Source organism: Salmo salar, chromosome 01 (genome assembly GCF_965601325.2).
Source record: "Salmo salar chromosome 01, fSalSal1, whole genome shotgun sequence".
NCBI classification, from domain to species: Eukaryota; Metazoa; Chordata; class Actinopteri; order Salmoniformes; family Salmonidae; genus Salmo; species Salmo salar.
Window position 1 is genome coordinate 111,625,001 of NC_138291.1, and position 18,047 is coordinate 111,643,047.

An 18,047-nucleotide genomic window follows, 5' to 3' on the forward strand; every position below is an offset into this window, starting at 1 on the left:
AGAGCTGGTCACTCACTGAAAAACACCCTGTAGTCCAGTGTGTTGGGCTTGCCCCTCTCCTCGATGGTGAAGCTCATGTCTACTGCCTTATTTTGTCCAGTCTGCTCCTTGGTACTGCTGCTAGTGGGCGTACTTCCTGTACTACCTGTAGGAGTTGACAATGGGAAGCCCATCTCCTCGTCATGCAGGTTAACTAGTAGGTTAAGACCGTAGGATGGAGCGGGAGGGAGTGTGCGCAGGAGGCATGTGCACGTCTTAAGGCCATGGCAGGGGTTGGTGACGTCAGGCTTGGTCTGTGTGTGTGTGTGTGTGTGTGTGTGTGTGTGTGTGTGAACTACCTTCAATGTTACAATAACTGAACAGTTAAATATAGCACAGTACGTGGGTGAATTTAGACTTTGAGAAAGCTATAATTGGTCCTTGGTAGCCTAACCTAATCCCTTTGCTGTATAGTCCTACCGCTTCCTTGTAAATCCCTGATCCCTACTGCTGTATAAGACAACTAGATCAGAGGCTAGTCAAAATACAACACATTACTGTCCTTGCTTGGTAAGTGTTTTGATGCCCAGTTCACTCCATAATGTAATAGACATACAATATAACAGCGTTAGCTGGCCTAAATGTCAGGGCTTCCTGAGTTCCTCATCATTCCAACTAAAACAGATGGAGCTGACTGGTGGTTAGAGTTCGACCAGTCTTATGTCCCTGGCATGACCTTTCACCACCTGTGTAAGTCCCAAATGGCACCCTATTCCCTAAATAGTGCACTGCTTTTGACCAGAGACCTATGGTGCTTTATGGCAATCTTACAGATTGTAAATGCAAATAAAATAAATATCATACACTTATTCATGCTCTGAAAACAGATAATAACCTGGTATTCATGCTCTGAAAACAGATAATAACCTAGTATTCATGCTCTGAAAACAGATAATAACCTGGTATTCATGCTCTGAAAACAGATAATAACCTGGTATTCATGCTCTTAAAACAGATAATAACCTGGTATTCATGCTCTTAAAACAGATAATAACCTAGTCTTTATGCTCTGAAAACAGATAATAACCTAGTATTCATGCTCTGAAAACAGATAATAACCTGGTATTCATGCTCTGAAAACAGATAATAACCTGGTATTCATGCTCTTAAAACAGATAATAACCTAGTCTTTATGCTCTGAAAACAGATAATAACCTTGTCTTTATGCTCTGAAAACAGATAATAACCTAGTCTTCATGCTCTGATAACAGATAATAACTTAGTATTCATGCACAGAATTTGTTATGCAGTTATCTACCTATCTGGTGGGCTATCTGGTCTCAACTCCTTACCTTGAATTTGGCCTTGGTTCATCATCCCTCTTATGAATGTCTCCAACTTTAATATAATATATATATTTTTTACATTTCCACACAACGGGTACTGTAACAATCAACCAAACTATATAGACTACATTTAGCAAGCAAATTAATCCAAGGAGATGATCAAATACAATTTGGAATAATAATATTTATTGAGCGTTTTCTAAATGAGTAAAGGAAGTCCATTCACAGGGGCATGTGAAGCTCCAAAGTGGGTGACGCCAGTGAACTCAGACTGCTTGATTTAGTTGTCATCTACACAAGGAGGGACAGCACATCTCTCCAGTTATGATGATTGGTTGAAGATTATTTTAAAAAGACGTAGCACCTATTTGCCATTCCTTTGATGATGAAAACACTGAGGCCCATTGTTAATAAGGACTATGTACTAGGTGTAGCTCTTGGTGCACTCTGGAAAGGCTACTGAAAAGTGTAAACAGCAACATCTAGTCATCTCTGAACTGAGCCCAACTCAAATGGACTTTCAGTAATGGCAGCAACTACAGTAGGCTCACGTGTTCTGTTCTGGAGAGGCTTTAAGTTTGATAGTTCCCATACAGCAAACATGATGGGGGAAAAAATGTCATGAAATAGAGGACAAACAATTGAATCTCTGAAGAATCAAAAGCAACTAATTGTACTGTTGAAAAAGTCTGAAGGCACAGCATGCAATCTTCATTGTCTCTAGGTGTGGATAAAATGTCCATCTTAGAAGAAAACAAGGTCTTAGTTGTCTGTTGTAGTTTGAATTTCAAATGTTTGAGGAAATTGTTGAATGGCAGTTAACAAGTTGTTGTCCAAAGGATTTGACTTCAAGTTGATACACTTCAGAGCTGGCATGGCCTGCAACTTTTCCATGGGGACTTCTGTGGGAGAGATGAGGAGAAGACACATTTTTAGACATTTGAGAAAGAGCCAATGAATGTTCACAAGAGACTAAAGGCGTCATTATGGCTGGTTCCTGATTCTCCACACTTCTCCCACTTCTCTGCACTTGCTCACTTTCTCTCACGGATTAAACAACGGTATTAACTTCCTCCAGCCAATTCTAACACCAATCCAACGGTATTATCTCCCTTCAGTCAATTCTAACACCAATCCAATGGTATTAACTTCCTCCAGCCAATTCTAACACCAATCCAACGGTATTAACTTCCTCCATACAATTCTAACACCAATCCAACGGTATTAACTTCCTCCATACAATTCTAACACCAATCCAACGGTATTAACCTCCTCCATACAATAATAACACCAATCCAACGGTATTAACTCCCTTCAGTCAATTCTAACACCAGTCGAATGGTATTAACTTCCTCCAGCCAATTGTAACACCAATCCAAATGTATAAACTTCCTCCAGCCAATTGTAACACCAATCCAATGCATTTAAATCCTTGGAAGAAGGGTAGAGAATGGGAATGAAGCACTGACTCCATCTTACCAGTGATGTCATTCCCTTCCAGGTTGATTCTTTCCAGTGACTGGATCTCCGTCAGTCTCTCAGGGAAGACAGACAACTTGTTGTTGGCCAAGTTGATGCTGGTCAGATGTTCCAGATCCCCAACTACATCTGGCAGTTTAGTGATTACATTGCCGTGCAAATCCAGTTCTGAAAAAGTATTGGAAAATACTGCTAAATCACTAGCTAACTTACCTGAATATTCCTTGCACAGATTCAACACATTCAGTCAAATATTTGTTGATTACTGCTATATTAGGCTAGTCTGGTCCCAGATCTGTTTGTGCTCTTGCCTACTCCATTCTGTTAATGCCAAGCCAATGACAATTCCGTAAGGTGCTGGCAAGTGAACAGAAACAGACTGGCCACCAGGCTAGTGTTAGGCTGCTATACTGGCCCCAGGCTTGTGTAAGGCTGCTATACTGGCCCCATGCTAGTGTTAGGCTGCTATACTGGCCCCAGGCTAGTGTTAGGCTGCTATACTGGCCCAGGCTAGTGTTAGGCTGCTATACTGGCCCCAGGCTAGTGTTAGGCTGCTATACTGGCCCCAGGCTAGTGTTAGGCTGCTATACTGGCCCCAGGCTAGTGTTAGGCTGCTATACTGGCCCCAGGCTAGTGTTAGGCTGCTATACTGGCCACCAGGCTAGTGTGAGCTGCTATACTGGCCCCGGGCTAATGTTAGGCTGCTATAGTGGCCCCGGGCTAGTGTGAGCTGCTATACTGGCCCTAGGCTAGTGTTAGGCTGCTATACAAAGACGCATGCTACCTTAAAGATAAAAACTTTAAAGCTATCAATCTGATATCTTGTGATAGTGTTATATAAAAAGCCCCTCAACTAAAACATGTTAAGTTAGGGGGGGGGGGGGGGGGGGGTATGCATGCATAGCTACCTCTCAATTGAGTGAAGGTTTTGAAGAATTTGCTAGTAACTCCCTTCATCTCATTGTCAGCCAACGTGATGATGTGTATCTTCTCTGCAACGCTGTTGAGGACCCTGAATACACCATCTGGGAAACTGATCAGTTTGCAGTTTGACAGATCTAAAGAAATAAAGGAGAACAATTAGGAATGGCCATGGTTACATCTCAAATGGCACCCTATTCCCTATTTAGTGCACTACTTTTGACCAGGGCCCATAGGGCTCTGTTCAAAAGTAGTGTACTACATAGGGAATAGGGTGGTATTTGGGATGCAGATATGAGAAAGCATAGCTTAGAGCTGAAGGAGATTAGTGTTATATTGAAGAGGTTATTTCAATATAAACTTTACAGTCATACCTCCAAACATTGTTCAAATCTAACGTCACTGCAACCCTCTGGTTCTTATGTCAAATATGCAATTAAGTTCACAATAATATAATGGATTGCCATAGTCAGAGAGGACAACATAATATCATCCTGGAAGTAGAGCTTTTGGTAACACATTACTGTCATCTGCTGGCTGAAAGTAGTAAGACTCAACATACTGGATGTACAAGTAGATCAGGGATCATCAACTACATTCAACTGCAGGCTGATTTCTCCTGGAGCGGATGGTCGGGGGGCCGGAACATAATTACAAATATTTGTAGACTGCAAATTGAACGCAAGAAGCCTAAACAGATATAATGTTTGACTAAAACATAATCATTTCGAACCTTGCTTACATTTGTAAACAATCGCATGTCTCTCTATTATGTGTTGGAATACTTGGAAACAGATTTCTTCAATTAAAATCACTTGGAGTTGATTTACTGCTGTTTTTACAGTCTTTTATGACCAACAATGAAAATTAGACAAAATATTATAATATACAGTACCAGTCAAAGGTTTGGACACACCTACTCATTCAAGGGTTTTTCTTTATTTGTACTATTTTCTACATTGTAGAATAATAGTGAAGACATCAAAACTATGAAATAACACATATGGAATCATGTAGTAACCAAAAAAAAAGTGTTAAACAAGCATTCCTCATGAAGATGGTTGAGAGAATGCCAAGAGTGTTCAAAGCTGTCGTCAAGGCAAAGTGTGGCTACTTTGAAGATACTAACATCTAAAATATACACTGCTCAAAAAAATAAAGGGAACACTTAAACAACACAATGTAACTCCAAGTCAATCACACTTCTGTGAAATCAAACTGTCCACTTAGGAAGCAACACTGATTGACAATAAATGTAACATGCTGTTGTGCAAATGGAATAGACAACAGGTGGAAATTATAGGCAATTAGCAAGACACCCCCAATAAAGGAGTGGTTCTGCAGGTGGGGACCACAGACCACTTCTCAGTTCCTATGCTTCCTGGCTGATGTTTTGGTCACTTTTGAATGCTGGCGGTGCTTTCACTCTAGTGGTAGCATGAGACGGAGTCTACAACCCACACAAGTGGCTCAGGTAGTGCAGCTCATCCAGGATGGCACATCAATGCGAGCTGTGGCAAGAAGGTTTGCTGTGTCTGTCAGTGTAGTGTCCAGAGCATGGAGGCGCTACCAGGAGACAGGCCAGTATATCAGGAGACGTGGAGGAGGCCGTAGGAGGGCAACAACCCAGCAGCAGGACCGCTACCTCCGCCTTTGTGCAAGGAGGAGCAGGAGGAGCACTGCCAGAGCCCTGCAAAATGACCTCCAGCAGGCCACAAATGTGCATGTGTCTGCTCAAACGGTCAGAAACAGACTCCTTGAGGGTGGTATGAGGGCCCGACGTCCACAGGTGGGGGTTGTGCTTACAGCCCAACACCGTGCAGGACGTTTGGCATTTGCCAGAGAACACCACGTTTGGCAAATTCGCCACTGGCGCCCTGTGCTCTTCACAGATGAAAGCAGGTTCACACTGAGCACGTGACAGACGTGACAGAGTCTGGAGACGCCGTGGAGAACGTTCTGCTGCCTGCAACATCCTCCAGCATGACCGGTTTGGCGGTGGGTCAGTCATGGTGTGGGGTGGCATTTCTTTGGGGGGCCGCACAGCCCTCCATGTGCTCGCCAGAGGTAGCCTGACTGCCATTTGGTACCGAGATGATATCCTCAGACCCCTTGTGAGACCATATGCTGGTGCGGTTGGCCCTGGGTTCCTCCTAATGCAAGACAATGCTAGACCTCATGTGGCTGGAGTGTGTCAGCAGTTCCTGCAAGAGGAAGGCATTGATGCTATGGACTGGCCCGCCCGTTCCCCAGACCTGAATCCAATTGAGCACATCTGGGACATCATGTCTCGCTCCATCCACCAACGCCACGTTGCACCACAGACTGTCCAGGAGTTGGCGGATGCTTTAGTCCAGGTCTGGGAGGAGGTCCCTCAGGAGACCATCCGCCACCTCATCAGGAGCATGCCCAGGCGTTGTAGGGAGGTCATACAGGCACGTGGAGGCCACACACACTACTGAGCCTCATTTTGACTTGTTTTAAGGACATTACATCAAAGTTGGATCAGTCTGTAGTGTGGTTTTCCACTTCAATTTTGAGTGTGACTCCAAATCCAGACCTCCATGGCTTGATAAATTGGATTTCCATTGATTATTTTTGTGTGAATTTGTTGTCAGCACATTCAAGTATGTAAAGAAAAAAGTATTTAATAAGATTATTTCATTTATTCAGATCTAGGATGTGTTATTTTAGTGTTCCCTTTATTTTTTTGAGCAGTATATTTGGATTTGTTTAACATTTCTTTGGTTGCTACATGATTCCATATGTGTTATTTCATAGTTTTGATGTCTTCACTATTATTCTATAATGTAGAAAATAGTAAAAAATAAAAACCCTTGAATGAGTAGGTGTATTTTTTACTATTTTCTACATTGTAGAATAATAATGTGACGCGGGTCGTCTAAAGGGGACCAAGGCGCAGCGTGTTGAGTGCTCATATTTACTTTAGTAATGAAACACATAGCAAAAAAACGACCACCAACAGTTCCGTCAGGTAACACATACAAAACGGAAAACAACTACTCACAAAAACCCAGGAAGAAAAACCCCTACTTAAATATGATCTCCAATCAGAGGCAACGAGGACCAGCTGCCTCCAATTGGAGATCAACCCCAAACAACCCCAACATAGAAATAGAAAAACTAGAACTAAACATAGAAATAGAAAAACACAAAACACCCCCTGTCACGCCCTGACCTACTCTACTATAGAAAATGACATCTTACTAGGGTCAGGACGTGACAAATAACGAAGACATCAATTAAATCAGAGGATTTAATTAACTTACCCAGAGTATCTTTCTCTTCTTCCACTGTTGCATTGACCCTCCGGGCAACATTGGCCACAGCCTCTGCCATTATACTCGGTCTACGAATCTCACCTGGGGTAGAGATGGGAGAAGTCGTTGTAATACTTCAGATAAACATTTTCAAACCAGACATTTTCAAGTGAATTTTCTTTGGCATATTAAAATATTATTCATTCATCAGGTTAACAAGGTTGTTGTTTTTTTCATGCTATTTGGTAATTAGCTATTTTCTATATGTTACCAGGTCATGCATACTAAGATTGCTAGTTGCAATTTTGTGTCAAGGATCCTCTATTGTACAGTACATTAGAATGTTACAATGCATCTTGTTCAATATGTCAGCCACTGCTGCAACATTGTGTCCTCTTCACACAAGTTCACACAGAATCACATGAATAACTTAATCACCTGTCCCACGTCAAGTTATAGGCGAGCTACAACAATTAGTTAGCTATTAATGCGAGTTTAAGTCGTAGTAATAGCTCAATTGCTAGTTTCCTAATGTAGCCTACTCATAATTCCACAAACGACGTCCGGCTGGAGATCTGTATAATAGATTGTACAATAGAATCAGCATATACTGTATGACGGGAGGTGGATCAACTTACCCTTAAACTTTAACTGTGGTTGACAGCTGGAAATGTTAGCAAGTCAGGTCAAGACTCCGTCCAATCAAATCCATTCATTTTCAAACAACCACCGTCAAATTTGGCGAGAGAGTATTTTTAGCCAAAGAGGATACACTGAACTAAAGTCGATCGATGCACTTTTCAGATGACCTGTTCCAACGTTATTGTTAAAATCAGGCCAATACTTTAAAATAGTTTTGTTTTTGTGCGTAATTTGAGTTTAAAGACGGTATTTTAGCCTCTTGTTTCCATCAATATTTATATTGCTTCTACAGTACAAGCTACCGTATTGACGAGAGTCAAAGGCGCACAAGGAAGTTTCAGAGAGAGAACTGCGAAGGACTACAGATGTAAATTCTGCCCATGTGTTACGCAGGATTGATCTGTATAAATATCAGGCTGTAACGGGTGTCAGGTTGTATCAAGTTGTGTCATCACGGTGTACAGTGTCTCAGCACTAATAGCACATATACGACTAGATGAACTGATTGTTGAGTTATAACAGTATAAAAACGGAAGTTCAGAGTTTGACCTACCTTAGGATCCTGGTTAGGATTTAGCCCGCTGTGTAATGACAGAGTTGTCTTGCCACAGCCACTATTCTGGAAAAACCCTGATTGGTCAACTATTCAGTGTTCTTTGTCAATGGACCTGAAGACAATGGGCATGTATTGAAACGTACTCTCTGTTCATTCAACATTAAATCAATCATGCTGAATAGGATGCCAGGTGAATGAGGCCAGAAGATGCTGATAGTGAATTTACTTTTTTTCAGAATGTCCTTGTTGCACGTTCTCACCAGTTACACATGAGTTATTACCTAGTACTTGATATCTGATTTAGTTATTGAGAAGTAGGCTATTTATAGTGAGAAGAAGGTATTTATATTCCTGAACTTTTGTGTATTTATTGGTGATTTTGAGAAGGGGAAAAAAAGAGTTTTCGATCATTGTAAAAACTGAAATTCCATCCACCATAATGTTTATTTTGTGTCAGGAATGATTTGATTTTTTTGTGCCCCACTTGTCAGTCTAATAATAGTGTGGTCGTTTCAGGTAAATATTCCAACAATCCAGAATGGTGCATCGCTCAACTCAGAGAACTCCAGAACCCATAGAATTAGAACGAATGAATATTCACAACTGAGTTCACAACAGGTCATTCTAGTGAATGTACATATCGTGGTTTTTATAGACAAGAGTCATAAGCATATGTTATGTTACTAATGAATGAATAACATGACAAATATTACCTACAAAATACATACACTTTAATCAGCTAACAAAATATTTTTACAATAAACATATTTATGATGAAATCCTCCTAAAACAGAGAGAGCAATAAATTAACATAAATACCCAAGCTTTATTTTATTATTATTTACAATAAATATAATGTCCATGTTCTGTTACACCCAGTAGGTGTATACTATAGTATAAACAGTGCTTAAATGGTGAACAACACCATTTCCTATGACTTATAATGAAATGGCAGGTCCGCTTAATGATTCCTAAAATCAGTAACATAAAATCAGTCACATTCTGAGAGAAAATCCATACTGTATATATCTAGGCTTTCTAAACATACAGGACATCTGCCATACTGCTTGAGGAGTGCACAGTCACAATAATCAAAGAACTAACACAAAGTGTTTTCTTATTGTTTTCAACCATCTGATACAGACTCTTGGATAATAGTTCTGTCAGTGAAATTCCCCTCTAAAGTTTCCGGAACCCTCTGTTGTGTGTTTCCGAAGGAGATGAGTGGTAGCCTAGTCTCATTCTCAAGCAGTTGTGAGAAGACGTCCCCAGGATTTGCTCCGGTCGTTTCTTTACTGAAGGTCAGGTTAAATCCTGTGACAGAGGCTACAGGCAGCCACATTCATCCACAACCATATCTTCGTGATGGCGAAGCAGCATTTTTCCATTCTCATAATACAGCATGCTTAGAGGACTCATCTTGGTGGGGGCGCAGCACACCGAGGGAACCCGCTCAGGGTGGTAGTGTTTTAGGAGACTCTAGAGGAAAACAAGTGTCAAGAAGCAATCTGTGAGCAGAAACATGGCCAAACAACTTCAAATAGGTATGAAGCATTGCTATAGTATCTAGCAATGGTAACATAATCAATGAGCTTGTACCGTTAAGATACATTTGAAAACAGTAAAGGTACATTTGAAAACAATATATTCTATGACACATTTTGGAAAATCCCGTAGAAACACATTGAAACGTACCTGCATGTAAGCATGATTTGTTGGGTGCAAGTCTTCTCCCAAAGGACTTGGACAGATCCCCTCACATCGATAGGCATTATACTTCTTTGGGAAGACGATCCAGGACCCCCAGCCTATCTGATTGAAGTCTACATGCATATCAACTCTTCGACAGAGAGATAGGTCAATCTCATTGTTTCCGCTGGACACCTCTGGACCTCTCATGTCCGGTGGATCCCTCTGGTCTGAGTGGCCTCTTTTTTTCTTGTGTCTCTTCGGCCTGCGGATCTTCTTGGGCTCGGTGGTGGACAGGAACTTGGACTGTTCGGCCGTGTGGAGGAGGCTAGCCTTGGCCTGGGAGCCCTCCTCTGACCCTGTATGAGAGAATACAACCAGCAAGGCTCTGTCGCTCACACACGGACTCTGCCGTGTTTTAGACCCAGCCAACTGGACAGGGTTCTGCTGTTTTGTAGACCCAGCCAACTGGAAAGGGTTCTGCTGTCTTGTAGACCCAGCCAACTGGACAGGGTTGGGGAAGAACACATCTCTCTTTGTCTTGTTTGGTGATCTCCTCTTCATTGAGCTCCTGGAAACCTGTTCCTGGCCGAGCCAGTTCAACAGCGGATCAGTGAGGTTGTACACCTTCCAGTGCTGAGAGGAGTTAATCACAGAGGAGACAGAGAGATATCCCACCAGCTGGTGTTCCTGGCAGATCTCCTGTGTCTGCCTGCACGGGTAGTCGTGGTGATGGTAGATCTCCACGGTAATGTTGGAAGCCCTCGTCGCCCGGGGAAACCTGAACCTGAGCTCCGCTGCTTGGATCCGGTCGTCGGCCAATAACGTGGTCAGGTCAAAGGTTGCAGTCCAGCGTCGGGATCTGTGAAATAAACCTATTGGAAAGAAGAAAAAGAAGAAAAAAAAACAGATTTTTCAACATTTGTACTGACTAATTTGAACATTATCATCTGGTCTGGTCTCATGTCAACTAAGTACTTCACATACATGTCTATTAGACAAACATACATCCAAGTTATCCATCTGGACCACCATACAATGTTAAGTACTTTAAGATTAGGCCTATATAGAAATATAATCAAATATTAGTTTTTATGTCACCCACCTTTTTCAAACCCTTTAATGGTCTACTAAAGGTAAAATAGATTATAATAATTCATGTTAATTGTTTTTACTGGTAAAAGGAGCTTTTAAACAACCATCGAGCTGATGAATAAACTGTTAATTTAGGAGGAATACCCAAATTCTATTCAACCTGGACAGCAATTCAGGCAGAATATTTAGCATATTGTTTCTGGTTTACATCTAAGTAGTCTGAATGAGACATGCTTGTATTCTAAAAACAATATTGTTTTAATATTTTTAAAGAAATACCATTTTAGATCTAGGTAAAGCATGTTTGCAAATAGAAATTCCAACCATGTTTTTCAATGTAACTAGGCAACTAGCTTGTGGATGAATCTACCATCGGCTGGGGTCAACATCAACATGTGTGAATTAGGACATGAATTGTGATGCAAAGAAGAACAAGACATTGGAGGTGTGGTACATAATTCATCAAGAAGATGAAAGACTATTGTACTATTGTCCAAATGTAATGTATTGTTGCAATTGATAGCCTATTTGTTGATTAAAGGTACTGTACCAAAACATCTTCATTCCTTTATGGGTCTGTTTTGCTCAGATCTGATGGCTGGGGAAATAAAACTATGAAGTTTAAGGATATAAGGATAACACAACGACAACGACAGGAGGACGAGGCTAGGACTAATCCACTCAAAGTAAACACCGGATCGAAACCAATCATTTAACATGTCCTTAGCTCGGCTTCCGCATATCCTCCATTCAAACAAATAGTTAACAACTATAACACCTAGCAGTGATGTTAAATTAGATTTAGTGGTGTTGGGAGCGGAGCGGTCCGTGGAACATGTAGGATACATGTTGTTAAAATCCCGCTCTGACCCGAGATGTGGGTCTCGGTCATCACTTTAATCTAATCAAGTGAAGTGTGAAAAGAACTGAGGGGACTTGTTGATTTGAGTTAACAACAGATTTGAATAGGCATGTCTGGCAACATTTCTAATCAACATCTCCCATTTAAAGAAAAAAAGAGGTTTGCTTTGAGAATTAGGCTGAAAACCAGCCTTTTCACACGCTGATCCTTGTACGGTTATTCAGGCCGACAAAACTGCATGTGGATTGGAGCGCTTTGAGATCGTCTGGCGGAGAGATTTGACAGCCACTGTGGTGCGCAAACATAGCAAGAAAATGATCTCTTAACTTTTTTTGAAGAATAAAAATAATGCAAACAAAAAATAGCGCAAAACAAAATGTAATTTACTAGGCTTAGAGGAGGCTAGGCAATAAACTATTATAAAAGGCCCTAAACAGGATATTTATTATTATTTTCTCCTGTGTTAAACTAAATTCTGGCAGGCAGTATGGGCTACATGTCAAGAATATAGCCTATATGCCCTACTAAACGAATGAATAAATATGCCTATAGGCTAATATACTTTAAAAAAAAATGTAATCTTACTTTTTGCCATCACACTCTTGACTGTGTCTGCTTGTTTTGCGATGCTCTTCTCCATTACGTCTATAGGCCGAGTGAGATTTGACTTGTAATTCCGGTAAAGGTGCATCATATACTTCGGTGCCAGGTGATGGTATCCAGGTGGACGGTGGTCTATAGCAAAGCGTCGTGATGTCCCGTGATAAACTCCATCTCTAGATTTGTGAATTCCTTGAGTCAGCAGTATGAGCAGAGAGACATGTAGTGCTACACCTAGAACGCCCAATGAACGCATGCTGGTCAAATTGGATGACAGATTCCTCTGTGGGTTGAGATAAACTTGGCTTTTTATACCCCTCCCGCACCACGCATATTTAACAAGTAGCCGCGAACATTAAAGGAAATTGACATGCGTCTTCAAGGCTTGTGGCAAGGCAGGTCATCATCCATTCACTTGTTAATGAGATGCCCAAGCCAATGACTGGATGACGTGTGTTTAGAACGACCAGTGAGCAAAGGTTCCCAGTAGCTCCTTTCTCATCAATAGCTCTTTCAAACGTCCCCTGGTTTTATCAGCCTTCAGCTACGTTCACTTTCCATATGAAATATATTCATTCCAATCAATCAGTTAGGCTATAGATTAGGGTTAAGGGTTTTAATTTGACAAACCTATACATTCTGCTTTCTGAAAACGAAGAGCAAGCTGGTTATGACAAAAGATTACTATTAATTCTATGGACATAAGTCTATATAGTCTTTCTCACATATGTTTTTCATCGTATATACAAAGCATCTCAGAGTTATGAGTTCTGATCTAGAATCGGGTCCGTATCCACAAAGCATCTCAGAGTTATGAGTTCTGATCTAGAATCGGGTCCGTATCCACAAAGCATCTCAGAGTTATGAGTTCTGATCTAGAATCGGGTCCGTATCCACAAAGCATCTCAGAGTTATGAGTGCTGATCTAGAATCGGGCCCGTATCCACAAAGCATCTCAGAATTATGAGTTCTGATCTAGAATCGGGGCCCTTATCCACAAAGCATCTCAGAGTTCTGAGTTCTGATCTAGAATCGGGCCCGTATCCACAAAGCATCTCAGAGTTATGAGTGCTGATCTAGAATCTGGGCCGTATCCACAAAGCATCTCAGAGTTATGAGTGCTGATCTAGAATCGGGCCCGTATCCACAAAGCATCTCAGAGTTATGAGTGCTGATCTAGAATCGGGCCCGTATCCACAAAGCATCTCAGAGTTATGAGTGCTGATCTAGAATCTGGGCCGTATCCACAAAGCATCTCAGAGTTATGAGTGCTGATCTAGAATCTGTCTATATAATCTTATTTATTATGATATAAAAGGAAAAACATTAGGTCATTTCTCTTTCTCTTCAGTTTAGGCATGTAGACTTTTAATAGGCTCGAGGGGCAATGTTATTGTAATACCATTAATAGCATGATATCAATAGGCCTGTGTGGGCAAATACAATTCTATGTTTTCGGAGATGTGCTGTCTTTTTGTGTTTTATTATAGACTATTATAAATATTGCGCTCTGCGTCTCGGCGTGAAAAGAACAGTGGATTGAACGCTCAACGGACAAAAACCATTCCTCTTAGTGCGCATGCCCAGCCCCTGCTTTTATTCAGATAGTGGAAATCCTTTCCTCCGAAAATCTGCGAGAAAGGACCGTATAGGTAGACAAATACGTGGAAGAAACTATCCCTGAAATAAAACACAAACCGCTGCTTTAAATCACGTTTCTTACGTTTATTGAAACATCCGACTAATGAGTGATTTTTGGAGCATACACGGTTCTTCGGAGTGAAATGGTGAGTACATTTTACAGTCCTGTCTCGTTTCCCGTGTCCACGCGCACATTGGTAGGCTAAACTGTAAAACATCCGTATTCGAGTTTGTGTTTATCTGAATGTTAGCCAAATGTGAAGTGTGTGTGCTCATGTCGGTACGCGCGGTCAGTGCACGACCACGTTGCATCAAACAAAATCAAATGTGATATAAAGTTGCAGTTTGTGGCATTTTGTTGGCTTGGCCACCCTCCCTCCATGCCTCCTCCAGTCTCCATCGATAGGCTATTGTATGTCGACCCAGTCATGTTTGATGTAGCCCCGAAATGGTTTAAATTGTTCCAATAAACTTGTTTGAAGTGCCAACCTATCATTCATTGTCCATGGCGGCTGGGGGGGTGGAATTCATGTCATACAGATGGGGACGCTGTTCATTGGCTAATAGGTGTGTAATATTCAAATGATAACTCTTGGTGGACTAAATGATTATTGGGGCTTTTACACTTTCAGTAGACCTGTTCAGGTGTTTAACACCTCTTAGGTCCGTTACTGTGCTACAAATACAACAGTTCAGTATTTTGCGATTAGTTTGTTAGACTAAGTTTATGTAAATAGAGCAGGTGATTTGGACGGCAATTGAAATGTCCTTTACGTTTGATGTCCCTTTTAAACCCCAATTTAAACCCCCCGTTTAAACCTAATAGAGTGATTTGCCAAGCTCTCGAATTAGGCACATCAAATAAAGCAAGATCTTGTTTAATGTCCGTTACTCTGCATAGACACAGAGACTAGGCGCTACATTTTTAATCTTGTCAAACTCAAAATGAAAAGTGATTATGAAGATCAATCAAGCCATTACAACATATCGATACTGTTGTTGACACCGTCCCTGCCCCTCCCCTTCCTTTAATCAAAAATAAAGGAGCCACATAGAGAGAGAGAAATGGCGTCTTTCTGTAGGCACTAACTCCGCCATGGTTCTTTGGACAAAGCCTATGGGGGAAAATTAATGGCGTTTTTGGCCGAAAATAAGGTCTGTGGTAAACACAGGTTTAGGAGATCTCATACTTTTTAATTTTTTTTATATGAGATCATCTTCATCAGCTAACGTCACTTTTTAGTGAATTTTTACAAATGTATGTAATTTATTTAAAAAAAAAACCCCACAAAGGCTTCATAATTAAAATGTAATGTTAACTGACTGATGATCTCATAGAACAAAACGTATACAATCTCCTAAACCTGTGTTAACCTCAGAACTTAATTTCAGCATTTATTCCAAAAAACCTTTTCTTTCCCCATAAATATTTCCCATAGGGATGGCTGAACGAACCAGACGTAACTAATTTCCGGGTTTTAGGACTACAAGCTGTTGACCTCTATTGACCAGACAAACAAAAAGCGAGCCAAGTTGGACCTGACCAACTACTATAGGGCTCTTGTTGGTAGTCAAGAGACTATTTCCCAGGCTTCCTCTCCGATGGAACCCTATTCACAATATACTGATTACAAAACATTAGGAACACCTACTCTTTCCATGACAGACTGACCAGGTGAAAGCTATGATCCCTTATTGATGTCACTTGTTATATCCACTTCAATCAGTGTAGATGAAGGGAAGGAGACAGGTTAAAGAATGATTTTTAACCCTGGAGAACATTGTGTATACGTGCCATTCAGAGGGTGAATGGGCAAGATAAAAAATGTACATGCCTTTGAACGGGGTTTGGTAGTAGGTGCCAGGAGCACCGGTTCGAGTGTGTCAAGAACTGCAACGCTGCTGGGTTTTTCACGCTCAGCAGTTTCCTGTGTTTATCAAGAATGGTCCACCACCCAAAGGACATCCAGCCAACTTAGCACAACTGTGGGAAGCATTGGAGTCAACGTGGGCCAGCATCCCTGTGGATGCCCCAACAAATTGAGGCTGTTCTGAGGGCAAAAGGGTGCAACTCAAAATTAGGAAGGTGTTCCTAATGTTGGTAAACTGTGTGTGTGTATATAGTGCACTATATAGGGAATAGGGTGCCATTTGAACCTAGTGTTCCTCTATGTACTGGTACACGAACAGGCATTTGATGCACTTAAGGGTCCTCTAATCTCCAATGATTTTAAAAGCACATAATGTATTCCCTGCCATCAATCACATTTAATTGTAGATGATTTGTTGTGGCACCTTGTTGAAGATCTCATTATTAAGTGTAAGTAGGTGACTCATCGTAGGAGCTTGAAATTATTCCATGTTGTGGTGGTTCTATAGTCAAGCTCTGTCTTGCATAAGAATATGGTGTTAAGTAATAATATACATTTATGCCATTTTAGCAGATGATTTTTCCCTGAGAAAAAGTAAGTTAGTTCTCTCCTGATGTTTTCTGTGTAATTTTTAATTATTTTAGGGCTCTCTCCGAATAAAATACAAATAAAAAAATACTGTACTCGACCGATAGTTGATTGGTAGAAATGTGCATTCGGAAAGTATTCAGACCCCTCAACTTTTTCCACATTTTGTTACGTTACAGCCTTATTCTAAAATGGATTAAATCATTTTTTTTTCAATCTACACACAATACCCCATAATGACAAAGCAAAAACAGGTTTTTAGGATTTTTTTGCAAATGTATAAGTATTCAGACCCTTTACTCAGTCCTTTTGTTGAAGCACCTTTTGGCTGTGATTACAGCCTTGAATCTTGGGTATGACGCTACAAGCTTGGCACACCTGTTTTCGGGGAGTTTCTCCCATTCTTCTCTGCAGATCCTCCCAAGCTCTGTCAGGTTGGATGGGGAGTGTTGCTGCACAGCTATTTACAGGTCTCTCCAGAGGTGTTCGATCGGGTCCAAGTCCGGGCTCTGGCTGTGCCACTCAAGGACATTCAGAGACTTGTCCCAAAGCCACTCCTGCATTGTCTTGTCTGTGTGCTTAGGGTCGTTGTCCTGTTGGAAGGTGAACCTTCGCCCCAGTCTGTGATCCTGAGTGCTCTGGAACAGATTTTCATCAAGGATTTCTCTGTACTTTGCTCTGTTCATCTTTCCCTCAATCCTGACTAGTCTCTCAGTCCCTACAGCTGAAAAACATCACCACAGCATGATGCCTCCATGCTCTATGCTTCACCTTAGGGATGGTGGCAGGTTTCCTTCAGATGTGACGCTTGGCATTCAGGCCAAATAGTTCAATCTTGGTTTCATCAGACCAGAGAATCTTGTTTCTCATGATCTGAGAGTCTTTAGGTGCCTTTTGGCAAACTCAAAGCAGGCTGCCGTGTGCCTTTTACTGAGGAGTGGAAGAGTCTTGGTGGTTCCAAACTTCTTCTATTTAAGAATAATGGAGGTCACTATGATCTTGGGGACCTTCAATGCTGCAGAAATGTTTTGGTACCCTTCGCCAGATCTGTGCTTCGACACAATCATGTCTCGGGGCTCTGCAGACAATTCCTTTGACCTCATGGCTTGGTTTTTGCTCTGACATGCACTGTCAACTTTGGTACCTTTTATATAGACAGGTGTGTGTGTGTGTGTGTGTGTGCCTTTCCAAATCATGTCCAATCAATTGAATTTACCACAGGTGGCCTCCAATCAAGTTGTAATAAATAAATGGAAACAGAATGCACCCAAGCTCAATTTCAAGTCTCATAGCAACGGGTCTGAATATTTATGTAAGGTATTTCTGTTTTTTATGTTTTATACATTTGGAAAAATATCTAAAAACCTGTTTTTGCTTTGTCATTATGGGGTATTGTGTGTAGGTAGATGAGGATTTAATAAAAAAAAAAATTCAATTTCAGAATAATGCTGTAACGTAACAGTGTGGAAAAAGTCAAGGGGTCTGAATACTTTCCAA

At 41.2% G+C, this 18,047-nt stretch overlaps 4 protein-coding genes across 6 annotated transcripts in view; 1 reads left to right on the forward strand and 3 right to left on the reverse strand.

Moving 5' to 3' along the window:
* LOC106560865 (inorganic pyrophosphatase) overlaps nucleotides 1-210 on the reverse strand; it is a 5,678-nt gene extending 5,468 nt beyond the window's left edge. Inside the window, exon 1 of the mRNA XM_014124253.3 lies at nucleotides 17-210. Coding sequence (XP_013979728.2) covers nucleotides 17-173 — 157 coding nt within the window. The 5' untranslated portion in view covers nucleotides 174-210. The remainder of the gene's footprint in view (nucleotides 1-16) is intronic.
* A 1,279-nt stretch (nucleotides 211-1,489) lies between these two features.
* On the reverse strand, nucleotides 1,490-7,934 carry LOC106613763 (leucine-rich repeat-containing protein 20). 2 transcript variants are annotated; one of them, XM_045687526.2, is made up of 5 exons: nucleotides 7,645-7,934; nucleotides 7,016-7,108; nucleotides 3,713-3,862; nucleotides 2,805-2,972; nucleotides 1,490-2,227 (listed from the first exon to the last, which is right to left on the reverse strand). In XM_045687526.2, exons 2-5 carry the CDS (start codon nucleotides 7,083-7,085, stop codon nucleotides 2,088-2,090), a joined length of 528 nt encoding a protein of 175 aa, XP_045543482.1. In that variant the 5' UTR covers nucleotides 7,086-7,108; nucleotides 7,645-7,934; the 3' UTR covers nucleotides 1,490-2,087. The 2 variants fall into 2 exon arrangements, with proteins under 2 accessions (XP_045543482.1, XP_045543485.1); XM_045687529.2 differs by lacking the exon at nucleotides 7,645-7,934 and adding an exon at nucleotides 7,445-7,582.
* Nucleotides 7,935-9,069: 1,135 nt separating this feature from the next.
* LOC106613759 (nodal homolog) lies at nucleotides 9,070-12,719 on the reverse strand. Its single transcript, XM_014216340.3, has 3 exons — nucleotides 12,436-12,719; nucleotides 9,900-10,768; nucleotides 9,070-9,683 (listed from the first exon to the last, which is right to left on the reverse strand). The coding sequence occupies exons 1-3, from the start codon at nucleotides 12,704-12,706 to the stop codon at nucleotides 9,531-9,533; spliced, it is 1,293 nt and encodes a 430-aa protein (XP_014071815.1). The 5' UTR covers nucleotides 12,707-12,719; the 3' UTR covers nucleotides 9,070-9,530.
* A 1,307-nt stretch (nucleotides 12,720-14,026) lies between these two features.
* The window catches only part of pald1a (phosphatase domain containing paladin 1a), a 179,834-nt gene continuing 175,813 nt past the window's right edge, over nucleotides 14,027-18,047 (forward strand). For both annotated transcript variants that reach the window (XM_082978763.1, XM_045687471.2), the window contains exon 1: nucleotides 14,027-14,237. The gene's annotated coding sequence lies outside the window, so the exon portion shown is untranslated. The remainder of the gene's footprint in view (nucleotides 14,238-18,047) is intronic.

What these genes read in the sequence shown, in the direction of transcription:
- LOC106613763 (XM_045687526.2), bottom strand. Translation starts at nt 7,085, where the DNA reads ATGGCAGAGGCTGTGGCCAATGTTGCCCGGAGGGTCAATGCAACAGTG. An exon ending in AGAAGAGAAAGATACTCTGG is followed by an intron (nt 3,863 to 7,015) that starts GTAAGTTAATTA and finishes TTATTTCTTTAG; the next exon opens with ATCTGTCAAACTGCAAACTG. An exon ending in AACCTTCACTCAATTGAGAG is followed by an intron (nt 2,973 to 3,712) that starts GTAGCTATGCAT and finishes ATACTTTTTCAG; the next exon opens with AACTGGATTTGCACGGCAAT.
- LOC106613759 (XM_014216340.3), bottom strand. Translation starts at nt 12,706, where the DNA reads ATGCGTTCATTGGGCGTTCTAGGTGTAGCACTACATGTCTCTCTGCTC. An exon ending in CAAGAGTGTGATGGCAAAAA is followed by an intron (nt 10,769 to 12,435) that starts GTAAGATTACAT and finishes TCTTTCCAATAG; the next exon opens with GTTTATTTCACAGATCCCGA. An exon ending in CAAATCATGCTTACATGCAG is followed by an intron (nt 9,684 to 9,899) that starts GTACGTTTCAAT and finishes GTTTTCCTCTAG; the next exon opens with AGTCTCCTAAAACACTACCA.